Source organism: Trachypithecus francoisi, unplaced genomic scaffold (genome assembly GCF_009764315.1).
Source record: "Trachypithecus francoisi isolate TF-2019V2 unplaced genomic scaffold, Tfra_2.0 Lachesis_group12, whole genome shotgun sequence".
In the NCBI taxonomy this organism is placed as follows: Eukaryota; Metazoa; Chordata; class Mammalia; order Primates; family Cercopithecidae; genus Trachypithecus; species Trachypithecus francoisi.
The window spans coordinates 21,427,213-21,448,250 of NW_022681457.1; the positions used below are offsets into that span (position 1 = coordinate 21,427,213).

The 21,038-nt window shown below is 39.6% G+C and overlaps 1 protein-coding gene across 5 annotated transcripts in view; it reads left to right on the forward strand.

Moving 5' to 3' along the window:
- The window catches only part of HOOK1 (hook microtubule tethering protein 1), a 76,119-nt gene extending 71,635 nt beyond the window's left edge, over positions 1–4,484 (forward strand). For 3 of the 5 annotated variants that reach the window (XM_033225069.1, XM_033225070.1, XM_033225072.1), the window contains one exon: positions 920–1,094. In XM_033225069.1, coding sequence (XP_033080960.1) covers positions 920–1,090 — 171 coding nt within the window. In that variant the 3' untranslated portion in view covers positions 1,091–1,094. Of the gene's footprint in view, positions 1–919 lie in introns of all 5 variants that reach the window. The other 2 variants (XM_033225068.1, XM_033225071.1) reach the window with 2 other exon arrangements.
- The last annotated feature ends 16,554 nt before the right edge of the window (positions 4,485–21,038 follow it).

The following is a 21,038-nucleotide window of genomic DNA, read 5'->3' on the forward strand; positions in this document are numbered from 1 at the left end:
CTGAGGTCTTTCCTTTCTTCTGTTGGGTAAAATGTGGCTTAAAGGGCCCTGAAGGAAATTACATGTGAGGTATTCTCAGAACTTTCTCTCATGAGTCAGTCACCCTAGTTGAGATCAGTGACTATGTATTATTTATTTGTTCTTCCATGACCTCTTAATACATACATCAGTGAAGATATTGTAGCCAAGTAGTCCATGATTGATTCATTTTTTAACCTATATTTGTTGAGCATCTCATATCCATGTACTATACTAGTTACTAGTGATGCTAAGTTCAGTAAAATTGTGTTATGTGGTCTAGTGGGAGAGTAATGACTTCCCTTATAAGAAACTCAACAGCCAATATATGGTAATTTATCAGGTATCAATATCGAGATAGACTATAGTAAATTTAAACTATACTGGTGGTTCTCAAACATTAACATGCCTCAGAAGACTTGTTAAAACACAAATTGCTAGACGCACTGGCAGAACTTCTGATTCAGTAGGTCTGGATAAGGCCCCTAAATTTGTATTTTTAACAAATTCCCAGGGATGCTGATCTTGTTAATCCAGGGACCACCCTTCAAGAACCTTTGATCTAAGCCGTTCTATTGTGACATGTCTGCTCATAGGTGATAGAAGGATGGCCCAAACACAAAAATTAGTTATAATTAAGTCTAATTCCAGGCCATTATTTTAAGTTACTGTTTTAAATAATTTTAAATTTAGTGGATTAGAGAAACTGGAGTTTGTGCCTTCTTACTAGCATTACCATTTCACAGATTAATCAGCTTCTGAACCCTTATTTTCTATAAAAATGAGGAAAGCCTTAGCTTTATAGATTGGTTTTAAGGATTAAATGCCTTTGTGAGAAGCACTTGACAAACTCTGTTTAGTCATGTTAAATAAAAAATATGTTTTATTTTTTTTTTTTCAGAGTCTAGCATTCCAGAAACTGGGGATGGAATCTAGACTTGTGAGCGGCGGTGGTGCCTGCAATGACACTAGTGCATGTACTCCCGCACGGTCTTTCTTAGCACAGCAACGGCACATCACCAACACCAGAAGAAATCTCTCTGTTAAAGTCCCTGCTACAACATCTGATTAAACTGAAAAAAAAAAAACAAACATAAAATAGAAGTGTCCTTAAAATATTTGTACCTTTCAACTAAGTACCAGATTGAAAAAGAAGTTTATGATGCTGGATATCAGGTATTTTAAAATCAACACGCATCAAATTAATTTTGCCAGTTGACTTCAAAACCAAGTATATAATTAGCCATCTCTCTGCGGGAGCACATTTGAATAATTGGAGATGTAATTATACACACATTTCAAACAAACATTTGTCTTTTGAGAGTATTATAATTTCAAATTGGCCTTGTATATTTTAGTTAAATGTTTTCAGTTGTACTAGTAACTTAATTAATTTTCAATAGCTATTCAGTAATACTTAATCTTAAAACATTATCTAGATTTGTTTAAATTTTTTTGCTTTTTGTCGATTTATATAAAAACAGTCTTGACGCAGGCACATGGAGAACTATGCAAGGGTGATTAGAGTTAGTATATACAAGGCTTTACTTCTGTCCCCTAATTCTTCCACTGAATGTGTACCTCTACCTTGTCATGTCATGGAAGATATAACATTTGGAAGATTTGACAATTAGAATGACTTTGGAATAATAAAATTGATTAATTGGAAATGTTACATATTCTGAAAATCTCATAGTTCTAATTTGTACCTATGGCAAATAAGGGCTTCTGGACATCATGTTTAAAATGTTAAGCATAAGAAATAAATCTGGTAAAATAAATAAGCATAAGAAATAGGCAACTTTCTGATGGAAAGCAAGCAAAAAAAAATTATATATATATATATATACTTTTTGTGAAATGTCTATATACTTTTTAGGGTAATTAATGAAGATTTCAGTTACTGCTTTTAAGCATAAAATTATATTTAGCTTCTGCTGAAAAATTGTATCATGTAATAATTTTGCTTCATTGAAAAGGGATGTTGCAGTGATGAAACAAGGTGGGGTCAGTTTGATTTTGTTTACTTATTAAGGAGTTCATCTTGGGCTCAGTTTGTGGTATTCAGTTCGTTTCTGCTCAAAGCTCTTATTTTCAAAGGCGTTACTTTTCAACTTTTGGGGTCATTTTTAAAAGTTAGCACTTAAGAATTTTAGTTGTGTTAAATATGTGCTGTCCTATATCATAGCCATTAGCCATATATGACAATTTAAATTTAATTAATCATAAACTCAGTTTCTTGGTTGCACCAGCCACATTTCAGATGTTCGGTAGCCACATGTGGCTAGTGGGTACCATACTGGACAGGGCAGCTATAGAATATTTCCATCATTGCAGAAAGTTCTACTGGATAACACCATAGTAAGTCTTTTTAAAGTAACTTGGAAATACTATTTGATACTAGATGTTAGACCACAAAAAGAAGAAAAATGTTAGGACTATTTCGGATATAAAAAGGAACTGAATTGTGGCATAATTAGCACCTTACATTCCATACAGTTGAATACCTTATGCTGTGACAACCATAGTTAATCATTTCAGTAATGTTCAGCATACATACCTATCAGCAGTGTGTCTAGACTGGGGTCAGCAAACTTTCTGTGAATGGACAAAGAGTAAATATTTTAGTAAATGTCTTAGGCTTTGTGGACTACATGATCTTTGTTGCAGGTACTCAACTCTGCCATTATAGAGTTAAAGCAGCCATACACAATATATAAACAAAATGGGCATGGTTGTGTTTCAGTAAAACTTTATTTACAAAGACAGGTGGTAGGCCAGATTGGGCTTGCATGCTGTAGAGCTGTGGTCTAAATTTTATTCATAGCCTTTCTTTGCAAATACAGTGTGAGTATTGTTCCATTTACAGTGTTATTATTTTTTAGATATCTGGTTTTTAGATTTTTGCCTGGTAACTTTTTACTGAAAATACAAGAATTTCATACTGCGTTTGCATCTCCGAGATTAGGGAGCACCTGTCAGGATATTTTGTTCTATCAGGGTTACTTCTGTTGACTACCTCCTAGATTTTGATACAGCTATATTGTTGAGTTTCATTTTCATACATTATTGTCGTGTCTGCTTGCCTGTGAACTTCTGGTAAAATAAAATAAGCCTTTGAAAATATTTTAGCATGGTATTTAACATTTTCTAAATATTACGGCATTTTGACATATTTTAGTCAGTGAAGACATCTGCCCCTTTCGTGTTTCTACTTGCTTATGATTGAGATTTTACAAACCCTTCAAGCTCCATTTTAATGGAATTTATTGTAAAACATTAACTTTAATCAATTAGTGTTTTCACAGATCAGATCATTATACTTGGAATTTCTAAATCGTGCAATTTCTGGATAAGGACATAAGGCTAGATTCATTTTTCTTAATAGAGGAAAAGCAAATTTTCTGATTTATCACTTTTCTAGTTGATAAGTAGAATTTAAAATGTTTGATATGTAAGTATTTATATAAGACTAATGTAATTTAAAGTTCTGTATTATTGTGATTAATTATACAGAAATTCAGGAACTGATCAGAAGTGAGATTCTTTTCCACATCTGGTTAATGTAGTGAGTTGACACCCTGTGGGTGGTAAAGCATTATAAACATTTCATCATGAACCATGATTTATACACATCTGTGTTGTAAGGGAGGCTGGAGTACATCTACCAATAAAGAGATATTCAGCATTTGTCTATTTGATAAGGAATTAAATGTCCTAGTGATTATAAAGTAAAACTACAGACCAATTTGGAAATGATCTTCAATGTTGAGCACTTGCTTTAACATTAAAATTCCTTTTCTTTTTAAGGCTAAGGGTGTGTACATATCGCATTGATGTCTATGTTGAGATTAACTTATGTATTGAGAACAATTTGAAGTTTATTTTTTCAATGAATAAGGCTGTCAAATGATTTAGTATAGATTAATGATATCTTTTTTAGAAATATTAAAGTGAGTATTCCTCATTATGTCATCATTTCTGATAATTAGAGTGCTAATTTGAATGTTAGATAATGTTTTCACATCTATACCTACTTCTTTCTAGGGGCACATCTGACCATGGGGCTTGGGGGTGACTTTTAGGCCACAGTAGTGTCTGTGTTAGGTTCTCTAAATGTGTATTTAATGAAAAACATTCCTATGTAAAAATGTATGTATATGAATGTATGCATACATTCTTATTGTGCGCCTGTACATTGTGAAGAAGTAGTTTGGAAATTTGTAAAGCACAAACCGTGAAAGAAAATAGTGTGGAGTTATTAAAGATGTAGCACAAATGTAATGTTTAGTTTATAAAAGGTCCTTTCTATTTTCTATGGCAAAGACTTTGACACTTGAAAAATAAAACCAATATTTGATTTATTTTTGTAACTATTTAGGATATTATTTTAAATAAATGATTGTCCACTATCAATATAATAGTTGTGAAATGATTTAAGTAAATAAACTTTATGCTTCTTTGTCTCTTGATTGTGATGGGTTTTTAGTGGGCATAAATGCATGTTTATTTGCTGCATTAAATAGAGGACTGAAAATATTTAGGTTGGTAAAGAAAAAGTAATTACATTTTTCTAATTTTGTTTTTCCTTTTTTTAGGGGGGAATGAAAAGATACATTAAATGATTTGGGAATATATCTTTTTATGTCTCTAATTTCACCTCTGGAACCTAGACATCTTGCATTAACATGGAATCAAAACATTTCTGGGGCCAGGTGTGGTGGCTACGCCTGTAATTCCAGCACTTTGGGAGGCCGAGGCAGGCATGTCACTTGAGGTCAGGAGTTCAAGACCAGCCTAGCCAACATGGCAAAACCTCATCTCTACTAAAAATACAAAAATTAGCCAGGTGCGGTGGCGCATGCCTGCAGTCCCAGCTACTTGGGAGGCTGAGGCACAAGAATCGCCTGAACTTGGGAGGCAGAGGTTGCAGTGAGCTGAGATTATGCCACTGCACTCCCGCCTGGATGATAGAGTGAGACTGTTTAAAAAAAAAAAAAACCCAAGACATTCCTGGGTAATATAATTTTAGAGACTGCTATTTATCCCTGAATATCCATTCTACCCCTCTTACTTTAGTGATAGAATCCCATATTTTAGCTTGTTACATTATTATCCAGGAAAAAAAGAGAAAACCAAAACTGTGCTTCCCAGATTCCTATATAACTAGGTGGGATACAGCTTTGTTCTAGATATCTAGCTTGAATGTACACAATTCACATTCCTCTGAAGTTCCAGGGGATATGGAACTTTCAAGCTTCTCTCATTGTCTTTGGCTTTTGACAGCTTGTCTATCAAAGATGGTCAATTGTGGATCTAGGTGTGGACTTCTTCAAATTTATTCTATTTGCAGTTTGTTGAGTTTGGATCTGCAGACTAATGCTTTTCATTAAACTTGGGAAATTTTTGGCTATTATTTCTTGAAACATACTTTCTTCCGCTTTCTATCCTTTTCTCTGGTACTCTCATTATGCACCTGTTTATACTTGGTGTCCCACATGTCTCCAAGGCTCTGCCCATTTTTCTTCATTCTCTTTTGATTCTGTTCCTCAGAATAGATCATCTCATTGATTTATCTTCAAGTGTATCTCAAATGTGCTGCTGAGTTCCTCTAGTGAGTTTTTTATTACAGTTAGTGTACTTTTCAAATATAGAATTTCTGGTTAGTTTTTTTTTTTTATTTCTAGCTCCTTATTGTGATATCTTGTACTTACTGTACTTTTCAAATCTAGAATTTCTAGTTAGTTGCTGTTTTTTATTTCTAACTCCTTATTGTGATATTCTATTCAGTGGAAAATCATTCTCATATTTAACTTAATTCTTTAGCTAATAATTCTTTAGGCTCATTGAACATACATAAAGCTTTTGTCTAGTAAATCCAATGCCTGGGCTTCTTCAGGGACTGTTTCCAATAACTTCTTTTCATCTTGTCTATGAGCCATTGTTTTCTGTTTCTTCACATGATTCATAATTTTTTATTGGAAATTTGGCATTGTAAATGATATGTGGAAACTCTGGAAATCAGACCCCACCCCATGGTTTATTATTGTTCCTGTTGTTGCCTTTTGTTTAGAGACTTGAACTAATTCTGTAAAAATTCCATTCTTCATTATGTGCAGCCACTGAATTCTGTGCTTTTTAAGCAAAGTGTTCAGCTAATTTTGGACAGAGATTTCCTTAAATGTTTTGAAATAAGTCTCTCAGCCTTTCCCAAAGGGCTCTACGTGTGTTTTGGGTTATACCTTTAACACACCAGCAGGTAGTTTACAATTCTATCATAACCTTAGTTTCTTGCTTACACAGACCCTCACAGTCAGTCAGAGATGAGAGATCAGGGTCTTTCCAGGCCTTTGCCTGGGTCAGGCATGTAGCCCTCACGTGTGCATGGCCTTCTAGATTCCTAGGCATGTGTTAGAGTGTTAGAAGCCCCGGTGGGCATCTCTATTCCCAGTGTAACCTTTCAATTCTCTGTTAGCTCTAACTTGTATTGCTACCTCGGCTTACTGTAATGTTGTTGCACAATTGTCACTGATTTTTTTTTTTTTTACAAATGCCCTGTAGTGTGGTTCGCACAGAATGAGTGTTTAGTAAGGTAAAATAAAGACAAGTTCTGAGAATGGGGCTTTTCAAGGAACTGCCAGAGAGGTCATATAATGATAACTTTCTGAGAATGGGGGCCTTTGGGGTGCTTTAAACCTATTCTGCTCCCTCCAGTGGCTGCTTGATCATTGTTATTCACAGCTACCAAAATTGTGAGACTGTTGCTTTTAAGGATACTTGAGAGCTGGGGAGAGGAGAACAGGCATAGGGCAAGTTAAAACAGAGCTCCCTGTTCTTACTGAGAGCAGCTCTTCTTTTTTTAAAACAAATGCTTAGGTTGTTGTGTGACTTCGTTTAATTTTCAGCATTCTGGAATGTTGATTTTGATTATTTTTGCTCATGTTCTCAGTACCTTTATGGAATGGATTTTTGGAGCTCCTTAACTTACCATTTCAGAAGATCTCTCCACAAGTCAGATTTTTGAAAGTAGGAGTGACCTTAGTAACCAATATTTCAAACCCACCTTTTCCAGAATGTGAAATTAAGGAATATAGAGGTATAGGGCTTTCTGCATGGCTACAGAAAATTTATGGCTCACTACAGCATTAATGTCACTTGGCTGCTTGCTCTTCCCTACCCCTCACCCCCACTATATGTCCAACAAACATTTCCTGAGCATCTGCTAGGCATGAAACAGGTACTGAATGTGTGTGAACAAGACACAGTCACCTCTGAAAAGCTCATTTTAATTGGGAGACTATATGGAAATAGGAAATAAAATATTTTAAATTAAATTATCAGGGAATGGAGGAAGAAGCAACTAACCAAGAGTCAAGAAAAATGTCACTGGAGAGTTAACATTTAAGCTGGCCTTTACAGGATGAATAGGAGTCTGCCAGGTATAATTAATCATTTCTTGCGGGAAAACTAGCATCTATAAAGACATGAAGATGCTGAAGGTTCTGGCCTATTTAGGAAAGTAATAGTTCAGTACTTTGGCAAGAGAAGTACTAAGAGATGTAATTCAAAAGGTGAATAGAATTCAGATCACAAAAATTACCATATGTCCACCTAAGGAGCATTGCCTTACATATGGCTGTGCAGGCCCTACATCAGGGGTGTCCAGTCTTTGGACTTCCCCAGGCCATGTTGGAAGAAGAAAAACTGTCTTTGGCCATGCATAAAATACACTAACACTAATGATAGCTGATGAGCTAAAAAAAAGAAAAGAAAGAAAAAGAAAAATCTCATGTTTTAAGAAAGTTTCCGAATTTATGTTGGGCCGCATTCAAAGCCATCCTGGGCTGCTTGTGGACAAACTTTACGTGGTCCCACTCGAGGGCACCATTCACCTAAACTACAAATGAATGGCAGCCTGGGGTTTTTACAACATAGCAGCCATACTGAAGAATCTTATCCTGTAGTCAGCAGGAGGAATATCTTGTTCTGTGGTCACAGGAAAAGATCAAATTGCCTGGGGAAAAAAAAGGTCTAGAAATAAGTTCTCCAAATTGCATAACAGAATAAACCAGATGCTTCTCTGAAATAACCATACAGCATTACTACTGTAATTGATTATCATGTTACTTTGATCTCATGTTTTCACAAGAAATACAATGCAGGTGTATCTGACAGCATAGGGTAAGTTATGCTGCAGTAGTAATTCTGAAATTTTAGTTTATAACAAAATAGGTTTATTTCTCCCATCATATGTTCATCTTGAATAAGCTGTGACTCTGCTTCGTGTCTTTGTCATACTGGACATAGGGTGAAAGACCCTTATTTAGAACACGGGTGGTCTCATGGCAGAGAAGAAACGTGTTGCACTACTAGCCAGCTTGCAAGCACTTAGAAGTGGCTTGTGGAACTTTTGCTCTCATTTTATTGATCAAAGCCTATCACACGGCCATTCCTGAATTCATGAAGGTGGTTGTACATAATCATCCCACAGGGAGGAGCACCACAAGGAGAGGCACCCCAGAGAGGGACAGTGGACTTTTGACCATCATATACTCCACCTCAGCAGGTGTTGTTCTACTTTTCAGACTAGGAAACAATTTCAGGAAAGTAAAGTAACCTGTTTAATTCACAAGCAAAAGGTAATAAATGGTAAAAACCAGGAATGGAATTCAGGCCAGCTTAGCTACAAAGATCTGACCTCCGTTTCATCTGACTCCCATTGCTACCCCACTGAGTCTTTTAATGTTGTTTTGTGTGCATCAGAGCCCTGTGATGTCTTTGGACTTCAGATGTATTTTGGCAAAGAGAAGTCTTTGTTCTGACCCTAATTGTTATAACTAACATCATCAATGACAGAGCCAGTCTCTGAAAGTGTCCCTTTGCATTTGACCCCTTCTTGCTTAATTCTTTGTCTGTTTCAAAAGAGGAAAAGGTCCTTAGCTTTCCAGAGCAGAACAAATAGCTCGTGTGAATACACAAAAACTGTATGACCCAGAAAGTACAAAATGTTCATTCAGGGCATCAGGCTGTTGTTGCGAAACAAGCATGGGGAAATGGGCTAGGTGGCACCACTCCAGAAAGCCAGCTGGGACTGAAAGAGTGAGGTAAGACAGACGCCTGTGCTCCTCCACTGCATCCCTGGAGGGTAATCATAGAAGTTAGCATGAGGGCTGTGAAATAGGTCATGGGGTGAGATCACAAGGACAGAGGGGTAGTGGCAGAGATCTGACTTCTGGTGATAGGTCCCACCTAGCACCAACCCACAATGATTCCACTGATTTTGTTCATTAATTCACTATTAAACACTACCATGTTGCAGGCACTGTTCTTAATACTGTGGACTCAGAATTGAACAAGACAGATACTGCTCTTGCCCTCAGGGAGTGTAATGTATTAACTATTGCTGTGTGAAAATACACCTGAAACCTCAGTGGCTTAAAACAGTAACCATTTATTTAACTCACAAATCTTAGGTTGGAAATTTAGGCTGGCTTGGGCAGTTCTTGTCTGGGCTCACTCATGCAGGTGCGTTCAGCTTCCAGATTAGCTTGGATCCAACTCCTCTCAGGTCCTTATGCACAGCTCTGGAGGCTGGCCAGCTATCAGCTAGGGCAATGTGATGGCAGTGATGAAGCCACATGTTTCTCATCCTGCAGCACAGTAAAGTGGACTTGTTTAAATGGTGGCAGGAGAGTCCCAGAAAAGCAAGCAGAAGCACACACAGTCTCTTCTGCCCTGGGGTCAGCCAGGAAAGTCATTTCACCACCAGTCCAGCCTCAAGTAAAGGAGATTATGAGTAGATAGATGCTAGCTCGTGAGGAGAGAAGCTGTAAAGTCACATTTCAAAGGGTGTAGACCAAGGAAGGGAGTTATTGTAGTCTCTTTTTACAGATAAATATAACTCTCAGCCAGACTTAAGTTCCATGAAAAATACAACAGAGTGGAGAGACTTCTGTTTCATGCTGTGACAGTAACTGCACTGGACTAGCCCTTCTACCACAAGAAAAACCAGAGAAGTGGGCAAGGTAAATAAACTTTCCAGATATTGGAGAACTGAAAGTGGAGGACCATGCTTCCCAACAGAGAGGAACAAATGAAGTAAGCTCTACAATATCTGGCTTTCTAGCTGGAGGGATTTACTAGACTCCATTTCAAGAAGCAGGGAAACAATCAGAACACAGTAGTCTTGCTAAGATGAGAAAATAGACTGGAGTTTAGGGTGACTGACATGGGTAGTTTGTAGAATAGAGAAAGGTAGAAGCAACAGCAAGAGCGAGCTCCAGAAATCTTGAAAGAGATCAGCTGAATACCAACCTCTGTGTGTGTAGAGTGAGACTCCATGAGGTTGGGCAAAGGACACCTACCAGAAAACACCTACCAGAGAGCTATAAGCTTAATGATTGCCATAGCTTTTTTAAAATTAATTTTTATTATTTTCCTTTAAGGTCTGGGATACATGTGCAGAACGTGCAGGTTTGTTACATAGGCATACATGTGCCATGGTGGTTTGCTGCACCTATCAACCAGTCATCTAGGTTTTAAGCCCAGGATGCATTAGGTATTTGTCCTAATGCTCTCCCTCCCCTTGCCCTCCACCCCCTGACAGGCCCCAGTGTGTGATGTTCCTCTCCCTGTGTTCATGTGTTCTCATTGTTCAACTCCCACTTATGAGTGAGAACATGTGGTGTTTGGTTTTCTGTTCCTGTGTTAGTTTGCTGAGAATGATGGTTTCCAGCTTAATCCATATCCATGTGAAGGACATGAACTCATTCTATTTTATGGCTGCATAGTATTCCATGATGTGTATGTGCCACATTTTCTTAATCCAGTCTACCATTGATGGGCATTTGGGTTGGTTCCAAGTCTTTGCTATTGTAAATAGTGCTGTAGTAAACATACATGTGCATGTGTCTTTATAGTAGAATGATTTGTAATCCTTTGGGTGTTCACTCAGTGATGGGATTGCTGGGTCAAATGGTATTTCTGGTTCTGGATCCTTGAGGAATCACCACACTGTCTTCCACAATGATTAAACTAATTTACACTCCCAACAGTGTAAAAGTGTTCCCATTTCTCCACATCCTCACCAGCGTCTGTTGTTTCCTGACTTTTTAATGATTGCCATTCTAACTGGTGTGAGATGGTATCTCATTGTGGTTTTGATTTGCATTCCTCTAATGATTACTGATGATGAGCTTTCTTTCACATGTTTGTTGGCCGCATAAATGTCTTCTTTTGAAAAGTGTTCATATTCTTCGTCCACTTTTTGATGGTTCTTTTTAAATTTTACACCTTATACAAAAATTAACTCAAGATGGATTAAAGACTTAAATGTAAAACCTAAAATCATAAAAACCCTAGAAGAAAACCTAGGCAATACCATTCAGGACATAGGCATGGGCAAAGACTTCACGACTAAAACACCAAAAGCAATTACGACAAAAGCCAAAATTGACAAATGGGATCTAATTAAACTAAAGAGTTTCTGCACAGCAAAAGAAACTATAATTAGAATGAACAGGCATCCTACAGAATTAGAGAAAATTTTTGCAATCTATCCATCTGACAAAGGTTTAATATCCAGAATCTACAAGGAACTTAAATAAATTTGCAAGATTACCATAGCTTTTACAGGGTTGGAATTAGCTATATTCATTGAGAGTGGAGAGACTACACTGAATACCTCAGGCGATCAATAGAGACCCCAGATAAATCACTCTTTAGAAGCCCTCGAATTAAGGCTACTTTAGACCTACTCTAATAAAGCTTTAAAATGAGCTTCAAAAGATTAAGGTGTCCTACAAGTAAATTAACTCCCTATTAAAATAAAACTTAATACTCTGCAAAGGAAGACAATGGAAACACTCAACAATGAAAAACTTACATAATAATTACTAGACATAAAGAACTGGGAATATGTGACCCATAACAAGGAGAAAAACTCAGTTAAGAGACACAGACACAAACAACAGGCAAGGACTTTTAAATGAATAGTATAAGTATATTCAAAGATCTAAACAAAAATAACAGAGAAATAGAAACTATATTTAAAAAGATGCATTGGTACTTCTAGAAAAGTAAAATATATGAAATAAAAAAACTTAATGGGTGGGCTTAATGACAAACTCGACACTGCGGAGGAAACTAAGAGTGAACTTAGTTGAACTTGAAGACAGAAACTTGAACAGAAACTATCCAAACTATCCCATAGAGAGAAGAAACGCTGAAAAATATTAACAGAACCTTAGTGGCCAGTAATTCAACATCGAGGGGGCCTCATATGTATGACTGAAATCCCAAAAATAAGGGAGCAGGGAGTGGGTTAAGAAAAAGTATTTAAGGAAATAACGGCCACAATTTATCCAAATTTTCTAAAAACAATAAACTCATAAATACAAGAAGTTTAATAAACACCAAGTAAACAATGCCAAGATACATTATTACCAAATTGCTGAGGAGTAATGATTAAGAAAAAAAGCTTAGTAACAGCTGGAAGACAAAAGACTCCTAATGAATAGGGGAACAAGGATGTGAGTGATTGTGGCCCTTTCATCAGAAGCAGCATAAGCCAGGAAAAAATGAAATGACATTTTCAAAGTGCTATAAGAAAAAAAAACCTGTTAATTTATAATTCTATATATGGTGAATTTTTTATTCAAAAATGAAGGCAAAATTAAGACATTCTGTGATGGAAGACAAAGAGAGGAGGAGGGAGAAAACCTGGGGAGAATTCAAGGCACAATATATTGTGGTGGTTTTCAAGAATAAGTGAGATGGAGAGGAGTCAGCTTGGGGGACTTCGTCAGCACATATCCCTCCCCCAAAGATGGTTATGCAGTGATGGCAGTGGTGAAAGATGTTGTGAAGCCACGTGTATTTCACAAATGTTTCCTTTGGTCTTCATAACCCAGTGGGGACCACTAATGTCAGTTGATTTTTATGTTTATAATCCCCCATTTCTCACTTTCATCAGCACTGGAATGAGCTCTAAGAAGGGATGGTCCCGTATCTCCCTTTGTTAACCACTATCTGATTCATTGTATGTGCTCAGTAACTGTTTGTTGAATTGATTTAAAAAGACTATTAATGTGAGGCTTGGTATCAAAAGCACAGCTCCATTTTTGCTTTTCAAGTAGAAGAAGAAATTCATAAGGTTTGGTTTTTCCACACTTAGGGAGATACCACTAGCATATGGGTGTATTGAGGAAAGCAATGCAAGTTTACCAAGTGAGAAAACATTATTAGCAATATTATAGGATGCTGTCATACATTCAAAGCTAACCAGAATAAAAGGAAGGAGCATCTTCCATTGCAGATGTACTTGGAACTGTACTTTCAGATAGTTAATGGCAGAAACACCCACGTATATGTGTGATAGAGTAAAAATAAAAACATGGCAAGGAATCTTTCATAGTGAATGTCACAGCCCAGAAAAGCAGGCTCCAGTGTTTGCCACATTTATAGCCCAGTCCTCTTCTTGCTGTTCACAGCACTGATCCTGAGCCACAGCAAGATCCTGGGGTGTCCTGTGAGTCATTTATTCATTCCTTCATTCAACACAGAAAGAGAAATAACACTCATTAGGATGTCACTGTGGGCTGGATATTATATTTGTAACAGGATATCAAAATGGGGTTCTTCATCGCTCAGTTTCACGTGGAGTCCCAGTTACTGCAAATAGTACATGCCAAGTGCTATTAAACCCACAGCTGTAAAGTAAGGCACTTGGAATCCTATGTGAGACTTGCCACAGGGGCCTCAGATAACTGTTTTTGTCACCCTTATAGCCCATTGCCTACATAGAGGACTAATGGAAGAGGCAGAGACTTCTGTGGTGAGGAGTGACAAAGACTCAGCTCCTCTAAACCCTCTAGGCATTGACCTTGGCATCTGTCCATGTGGAGCCTAATGGCCAAGTTGCAGCAAGAATCTTGCCAAGTCAGTTTAGAGGCAACCCCTGACCCCTTGATATCTGATCCAAATATTCATCCCCCACCCTTGGTACCGGATCACTCGGGTTGGTCTTCAGCAAGAATCCTGTCCAGTGGATTTAGCCAGAATCTGTCCTTACTCCTGATATTTCCTCTTAGATTTTCCATTCCCAACCCAGCTGTATTTGGAATTGAGCCTGGTTCTATACTGAAATCTCCTTTCCCCTATTGCAATAGTTCCTGACTAAAATTTGTTTTCACTGCTTTAAATGCAGTTCAGCTCTGGTTTTCATTGACAGGCAGATCCTCCTGACCTCCCACCCATCTCCCATGAAGCGGGAGAGGCACATGGTTTCCCCTCACCAGGTGAGAGACTTCAAGCCAAGAGAGAGTTACCTGTGCTCTGTATTTCTCTGGGAGGCAAGAATCAGTGGCACATAGAGGCCTGAAAGTTCCTCTAGGCAAGAGGTTGGGTGAGGCTCCAGTGGTAGCTGAGGCGTGGGGGCTCTGTTGGAGGAAACTGTACTGCTTCTCACACTGCGACAAGTGTGTGGGACTCCATGTGGGCCCCATGGCACAGCCAGCATGGGGCTGTCTTGGATCCCAACAAGAGGAGTCCTGGAGGGATAATGTGTCCTGAAGAGGAGCTGCCTGGCAGATGCCCCAGAGTGGGAGAGCAATGTTAAGCTAAGGAAAAAACACTGTCCACGTCAAAGGTGCTGCACATGAAGGGCCCTGGTGGGATGGGGTGGGTGGTGGATGGGGTAAGAATGCCCATGAAGGAGGGAGCACTGGACCAGAGAGAAGGGCTGGCGAACCCCTGCCCACCCGGTCTGGAAACCTTCCAGTTCTAAAACTGAGTTGAGGGAAGCTAAATCAGTGAATGTATGGAGTTATATAGATTGTGTATTTATTGGACTGCAAATTGTAAGGACCAAAATGACACTTAGGAAGGACGGTGAGGACAGGGATGTTTGTCGTATCAGAAATGTAATGAACCTTGCCTGAAATTTCATTCAGAGGCAAAACAGATATAGTTCGTAGACTGTGGTGGTGGGGTGAGGTGGAAATAAAGCCACTTTTGTCTTGCATTCTAATGAATCTTATTCCCCTTCAATCTATTACACAGACAGAATTTCATGTTTTCATATTTATCCTTATTACCACATAGTGAGGTACTGTTTTAGAGGAAGAAATTGGAGGCTTGAAGGTTTAAATGTCTTGCTCAAAGTCACAGTAAGGGGCTGTGGAGTGACAAATCAGGACAAGCCGGGACACTCATAACTAGCACCCTACCTCTTTCCTTTAGGTGGCTTAGAGAAAAGTTGGATAAGCAGGCTTGACTGAGCTCAAGGGGAGTACAGCTTGACACTAGGGGTGTCCAAAGTTTCCCCATTCTAACAAAGCCATGTCTTCACCCAGGAAGCTGTCCTTGCTACTTAGTCACCTAGTCAGCCCTGCCTCCTGTCTATAAATATGTAGGGTACTGTATTAGTCCATTTTCATGCCGCTAATAAAGACATTCCTAGGAATGTGCAATTTACAAAAGAAAGAGGTTTAATGGACTCACAGTTCCAAGTGGCTGGGGAGGTCTCACAATCATGGTGCAAGGCAAAAGGCACATCTCACATGGTGGCAGACAAGAGAGCTTGTGCAGGGAAACTCCCCTTTATGAAATAATCAGATCTTGTGAGAACTGACTATTACAAGAATAGCACACATGAAAGACCCACCCTCATGATTCAATTATCTCACACTCCGTCCCACAACATGTAGAAATTATGGGAACTACAATTCAAGATGAGATTTGAGTGGGGACGCAGCCAAACCATATCATTCTACCCCAGCCGCTCCAGAATCTCACATCCTCACATTTCAAAACCAATCATGCCTTCCCAACAGTCCTTCAAAGTCTTAACTCATTTCAGCATTAACTCAAAAGTCCACGGTCCAAAGTCTCATCTAAGACAAGGCAAGTCCCTTCTGCCTATGAGCCTGTAAAATGAAAAGCAAGTTATTTTCTAGGTAAAATGCAGGTACAGGCATTGGGTAAATACCAATGTTCCAAATGGGAGAAATTGGCCAAAACAAAGTGGCTATAGGCCCCATGCCAGTCCAAAATTCAGCAAAGCAGTCAAATCTTAAAGCTCCAAAATAATCTCCCTTGACTCCATGTCTCACATCCAGGTCATATTAATGCAAGAGGTGGGTTCCCATGGTCTTGGGCAGCTCTGCTCCTGTAGCTTTGCAAGGGATAGCCTCCCTCTTGGCTGCTTTCACAGGTTGGCATTGAGTGTCTACAGGTTGGCATTGAGTGTCTGCAGCTTTTCCAGGCACATGGTGCAGCTATCAGTGGATCTACCATTCTGGGATCTGGAGGACAGTGGCCCTCTTCTCACAGGTCCACTAGCCAGTGCCCCAGTGGAGACTCTGTGTGGGGGCTTCAACCCCACATTTCTTTTCCACACTGCCCTAGCAGAGGTTCTCCATGAGCACTCCACTTCTGCAGCAAACTTCTGCCTGGGCATCCAGGTATTTCCATACATCCTCTGAAATCTAGGCAGAGGTTACCAAACCTCAGTTCTTGACTTCTGTGCACCCACAGGCTCAACTCCATGTGGAAGCTGCCAAGATTTGTGGCTTGCACTCTCTGAAGCTATGACCTGAGCTGTACCTTGGCCCCTTTCAGTCATGCCTGCAGCAGCTGGAATTCAGGGCACCAAGTCCCCAGGCTGCACACAGCAGAGGGAGCCTGGGCCCAGCCCACAAAACCATCTTTTCTTCCTAGGTCTCCAGGCCTGTAATGGGAGGGACTGCTGTGAAGACCTCTGACAGTCCCTAAAGACATTTTTCCCATTGTCAGCTCCCTTTTTACTTACGCAAATTTCTGCAGTCAGTTGAATTTCTCCTTAGAACATGGGATGTTCATTTCTGTCACGTTGTTAGACTGGAAATTTTCCAAACTTCTATGCTCTGCTTCCCTTATAAAACTGAATGCCTGTAACAGCACTCAAGTCACATCTTGAATGCTTTGCTGCTTAGAAATATTCTTCTGCCAGATATCCTGAATCATCTCTCTCAAGTTCAAAGTTCCACAACTCTCTACGGCAGGGGCAAAATGCTGCCCGTCTCGTTGCTAAAACATAACCTTTGCTCCAGTTCCAAACAAGTTCCTCATCTCCATCTGAGACCACCTCAGCCTGGATTTCATTGTCCATATCATTATTAGCATTTTGGTCAAAGTCATTCAACAAGCCTCTAGAAGGTTTCAAACTGTCCCACATTTTCCTGTCTTCTGAGCCCTCCAAACCATTTCAACATCTGCCTGTTACCTAGTTCGAAATTTACATCCACATTTTCAGGTATTTTTTCAGCAGCGCCCCACTCTACTGGCACCAATTTTCTGTATTAGTCCCTTTTCACATTGCTGACAAAGACATTCCTGAGAACGGGCAATTTATAAAAGAAGAGGTTTAAAGGACTCACACAGTTCCACAGGACTGGGGAAGCCTCACAATCATGGTGGAAAGTGAAATGCACATCTCACACGGCAGCAGGCAAGAGAAGAGAACATGTGCAGGAAACTCCCCTTTATAAACCCATCAGATCTCCTGAGACTTATTCTTATCATGAGAGTAGCATGGGAAAGACCTGCCCCCATGATTCAGTTACCTCCCACTGGGCTCCTCCCACAACACATAGGATTTATGGGAGCTAAAACTCAAGATGAGATTTGAGTGGGGACATGGTCAAACCATATCAGGCACTATGAGGTCAGTCCCCCTCCTGGACCTCTCCTGGGTGCATGCAGCCCCACTACGCCTGACTCAGGCACACTTTCCTAACAACTCAGGGTATCCTATGTGTCCTGCTCCTCCTCTGCTATAAGTCCCTCAACCTCCAACCTGCTTTTAAATTTATATGGCAGCATGCATGTGTCTGCATCTCTTTGTAGGAGAGCGGTAGAGAGAAGATCCACAGCCTGGGTGCCTTTTGGTAAATCCATGCCTCATCTATGATACCACAGATCATGTTATATTGCTTGCACACCATGTGTCATCAGGCACTGACAAAAGACAAGGGGGTCAGGGGCCCTGGAGCTTCCAAAATAGATGGAAGAAAAAGAGAGTTAGAAGAGTGCATATAGAACAAAATATTTGTGTGGGACAGGAAGTGTTTGGACAAAACGGGGGCTCATATTTTAGAGCCTCTCCACGAGCTTTGAGAAAAAAGAGATATTTTCTTCAGTTACTCACAGTCGTCTGTTCCCCATGGTTTCTGATTAATTGTGCTCACATCCTATTTGGCCCAGGGTCCCATTGCATTTATCAGGTCAGGATGAGTTCCCAGTATTTTTACACTTATTTCCCCAAGTAACAGGTGTGTACTGCCCATCTAGAGTCACAGAAGATGCACAGCAGAGTAGAAATGGAACTCAGAGATGACTTCAACAAAGTCCTTCATTTTACAAATGAGGAAAGTGAGACACACAATGTATTTTGGCCAGTGTCCATTTGAGTCTCCTACTTGGGTGATCTGATTGGTGAAAAATGGAAGTCCTGGATGTTTGAGAAGTTCAAGCTCAAAGCCTGATTTGATTGGTTTTATTCTCAGAATACCACTTGGCCTGTTTTCTAGAGATGCAAATTTCTGGTGGGTTACAAAAAAAAAAAAAAAAAAAATGCACATAGGTGGGGCTCTCACCTCCATTTTTCTTTTACTAGGAAAAGATCAAAGCCCCCTCCTACACATTAAAAACCCAACCATGTCGTCCAGACATACCCTTTTCTTGGCTCCCCAGCTAGCTTAGCAGCAGTCAAATATTCCTCCCATCCTTTTCTGTTTCCCTTTCTCACAGCATCAATTTAATTGGCTTTTCTCTGAATCCCAAGCAACAGGAAGGAAGAGCCCTGTGATTTCATGGCCCATTTTCTTTTAAGCTATTTAATTACTTAGGTCTAACAACTTGCTGTGGTTTTGATGTTTGTCCTCTCCAAAACGCATTTTGAAACTCGGTGCATATGCTGCAGTGTTGGAACGTGGGGCCTAATGGAAGGAGACTGGGTTATGAGAGCATGGCCTCATGAATGGATGGATGTCATTGTTATGGGAGTGGGTTCATTGTCGTGAGAGTGGGCTGATATAAAAGTGAGCCTGGCACCTCCTGCTTTCTGTCTTTTGCATCCACCTGCTTGTCCTTCTGCTTTACTGCTATATGATGACACAGTATGGAAGCCCTCACTAGAAGCTGCCACAATGCCCTTGGACATCCCACCCTACAGAAATGTGAGACAAATAAACTCCTTTTCTTTATAAATATCCAGTCTCAGGTATTCTGTTATAGCAACAGAAAACAGACTAAGACACCACCTTAGGAAAAATGATCTTTTTATAAGGCTTAGCCCAGGTTCCCAGGGAGTTCATTTGTTTGCATTGGTATTGGGGTCAAAACTTCATGTACTATCAGTGTTACCTGGCCTTCTGCTTTATAATCCTTATCTTCCTTCAGCAGCCACACATAGAAAGAGTGAGCAGGATTTTGGCATTTCTGTTTCCCTGCTATAAAATACCAACGTCGGCCGGGTACAGTGACTCACACCTGTAATCCCAGCACTTTGGGAAGCCGAGGTGGGTGGACTTGAGTCAAGAGTTCTAGACCAGCCTGGCCAACATGGCAAAACCCCATCTGTACTAAAAATACAAAAATTAGCGAGTCATGGTGGCATGCACCTGTAATCACAGCTACTAGGGAAGCTGAGGCAGGTAAATCACTTGAACCCAGGAAGCAGAGGTTGCAGAGAGCCGAGATCATATCACTGCACTCCAGCCTGGGCAACAGAGCAAGACTCCATCTCAAACAACAACAACTACCACCACAATAACAAAACAGGGCACAGGGAGTTTAGGCTGGTAATATTAGCCACAAAAACCTTACAATCTTAATTGCAAGAGAAGATCACACCCACCATTGTTAAAGCCAGTGTGAAACAACATAGGAATAAGTGTCTGATGGAGGATTAAAGGCAAGAAGGTATCGTTAAGGATGAAAAATATTTCCACATTTGCTCCTGAAACCTGTTTCCCAGGTTGGTTAATTGTGGTCACATCCCACTTGGCCCTGGGTGTGTGCTTATGTAAACCACAGAAACTGTTTCAATGACACTTGCTTTCCCTGTCTCTAAATGAGGAATAAAACCTGCCCTGCTGACTTATCAAAGGATCAGTTAGAGACAGAAACAAAATAAAGCATGAACGGTACTACCAAATTGGGGAGACTTCATAGCTCACTTCCGTGACTGCTCCTAGGGCCCACTTTTAACTCTTATCAACTATTTTGCACCACTTTGACCTCAGCTTCTCAACAGGTCAGAAGCAAATACATATCTCACAGAGGAAGCAGGAAGGAGGCACACTACAGATAGAACTTTTATGACGTGCCTCATGGTTTACAAACCACTTAAAGCTCACCATTTCTTTTGATTCTTACAAGAACTTTCTTTATGGAAGGAATCATTATCCTCTTTTCATCTCCCAGATAAAAAGGTAAATTATTTAGCATGTAAATGATTTTCCCAAGGCTAATTTGGAGGAGACAGTAGAGCTGGGATTTGGATCTAGTTTTTTCTGAGTCAAATTCCTCTGATCGTTCCTCAAAGTCACTTTCATTTTGTCCCATTACACCTGAGCAGGCATCAGTGGCTTCAAAACACATGCCATGTCTTCTTACTTTCCTTGCCCCTTTCTCTCTCTCTCTCTTTCTTTCTTTCTTTCTTTCTCTTTCTTTCTTTCTTTCTTTCTTCTTTCTTTCTTTCTTTCTTCTTTCTTTCTTTCTTTCTTTCTTTCTCTTTCTTTCTTTCTTTCTCTTTCTTCTTTCTTCTTTCTTTCTTTCTTTCTCTTTCTTTCTTCTCTCTTTCTCTCTTTCTTTCTTTCTCTTTCTTTCTTTCCTTTCCCTCCCTTCCTTCCCTCCTCCTCCTCCTCCTCTTTCTTTCTTTCTTTTTTCTCTTTCTTCCTTTTTATTATACTTTAAGTTCTAGGGTACATGTGCACAACGTGCAGGTTTGTTATGTACGTATACATGTGCCATGTTGG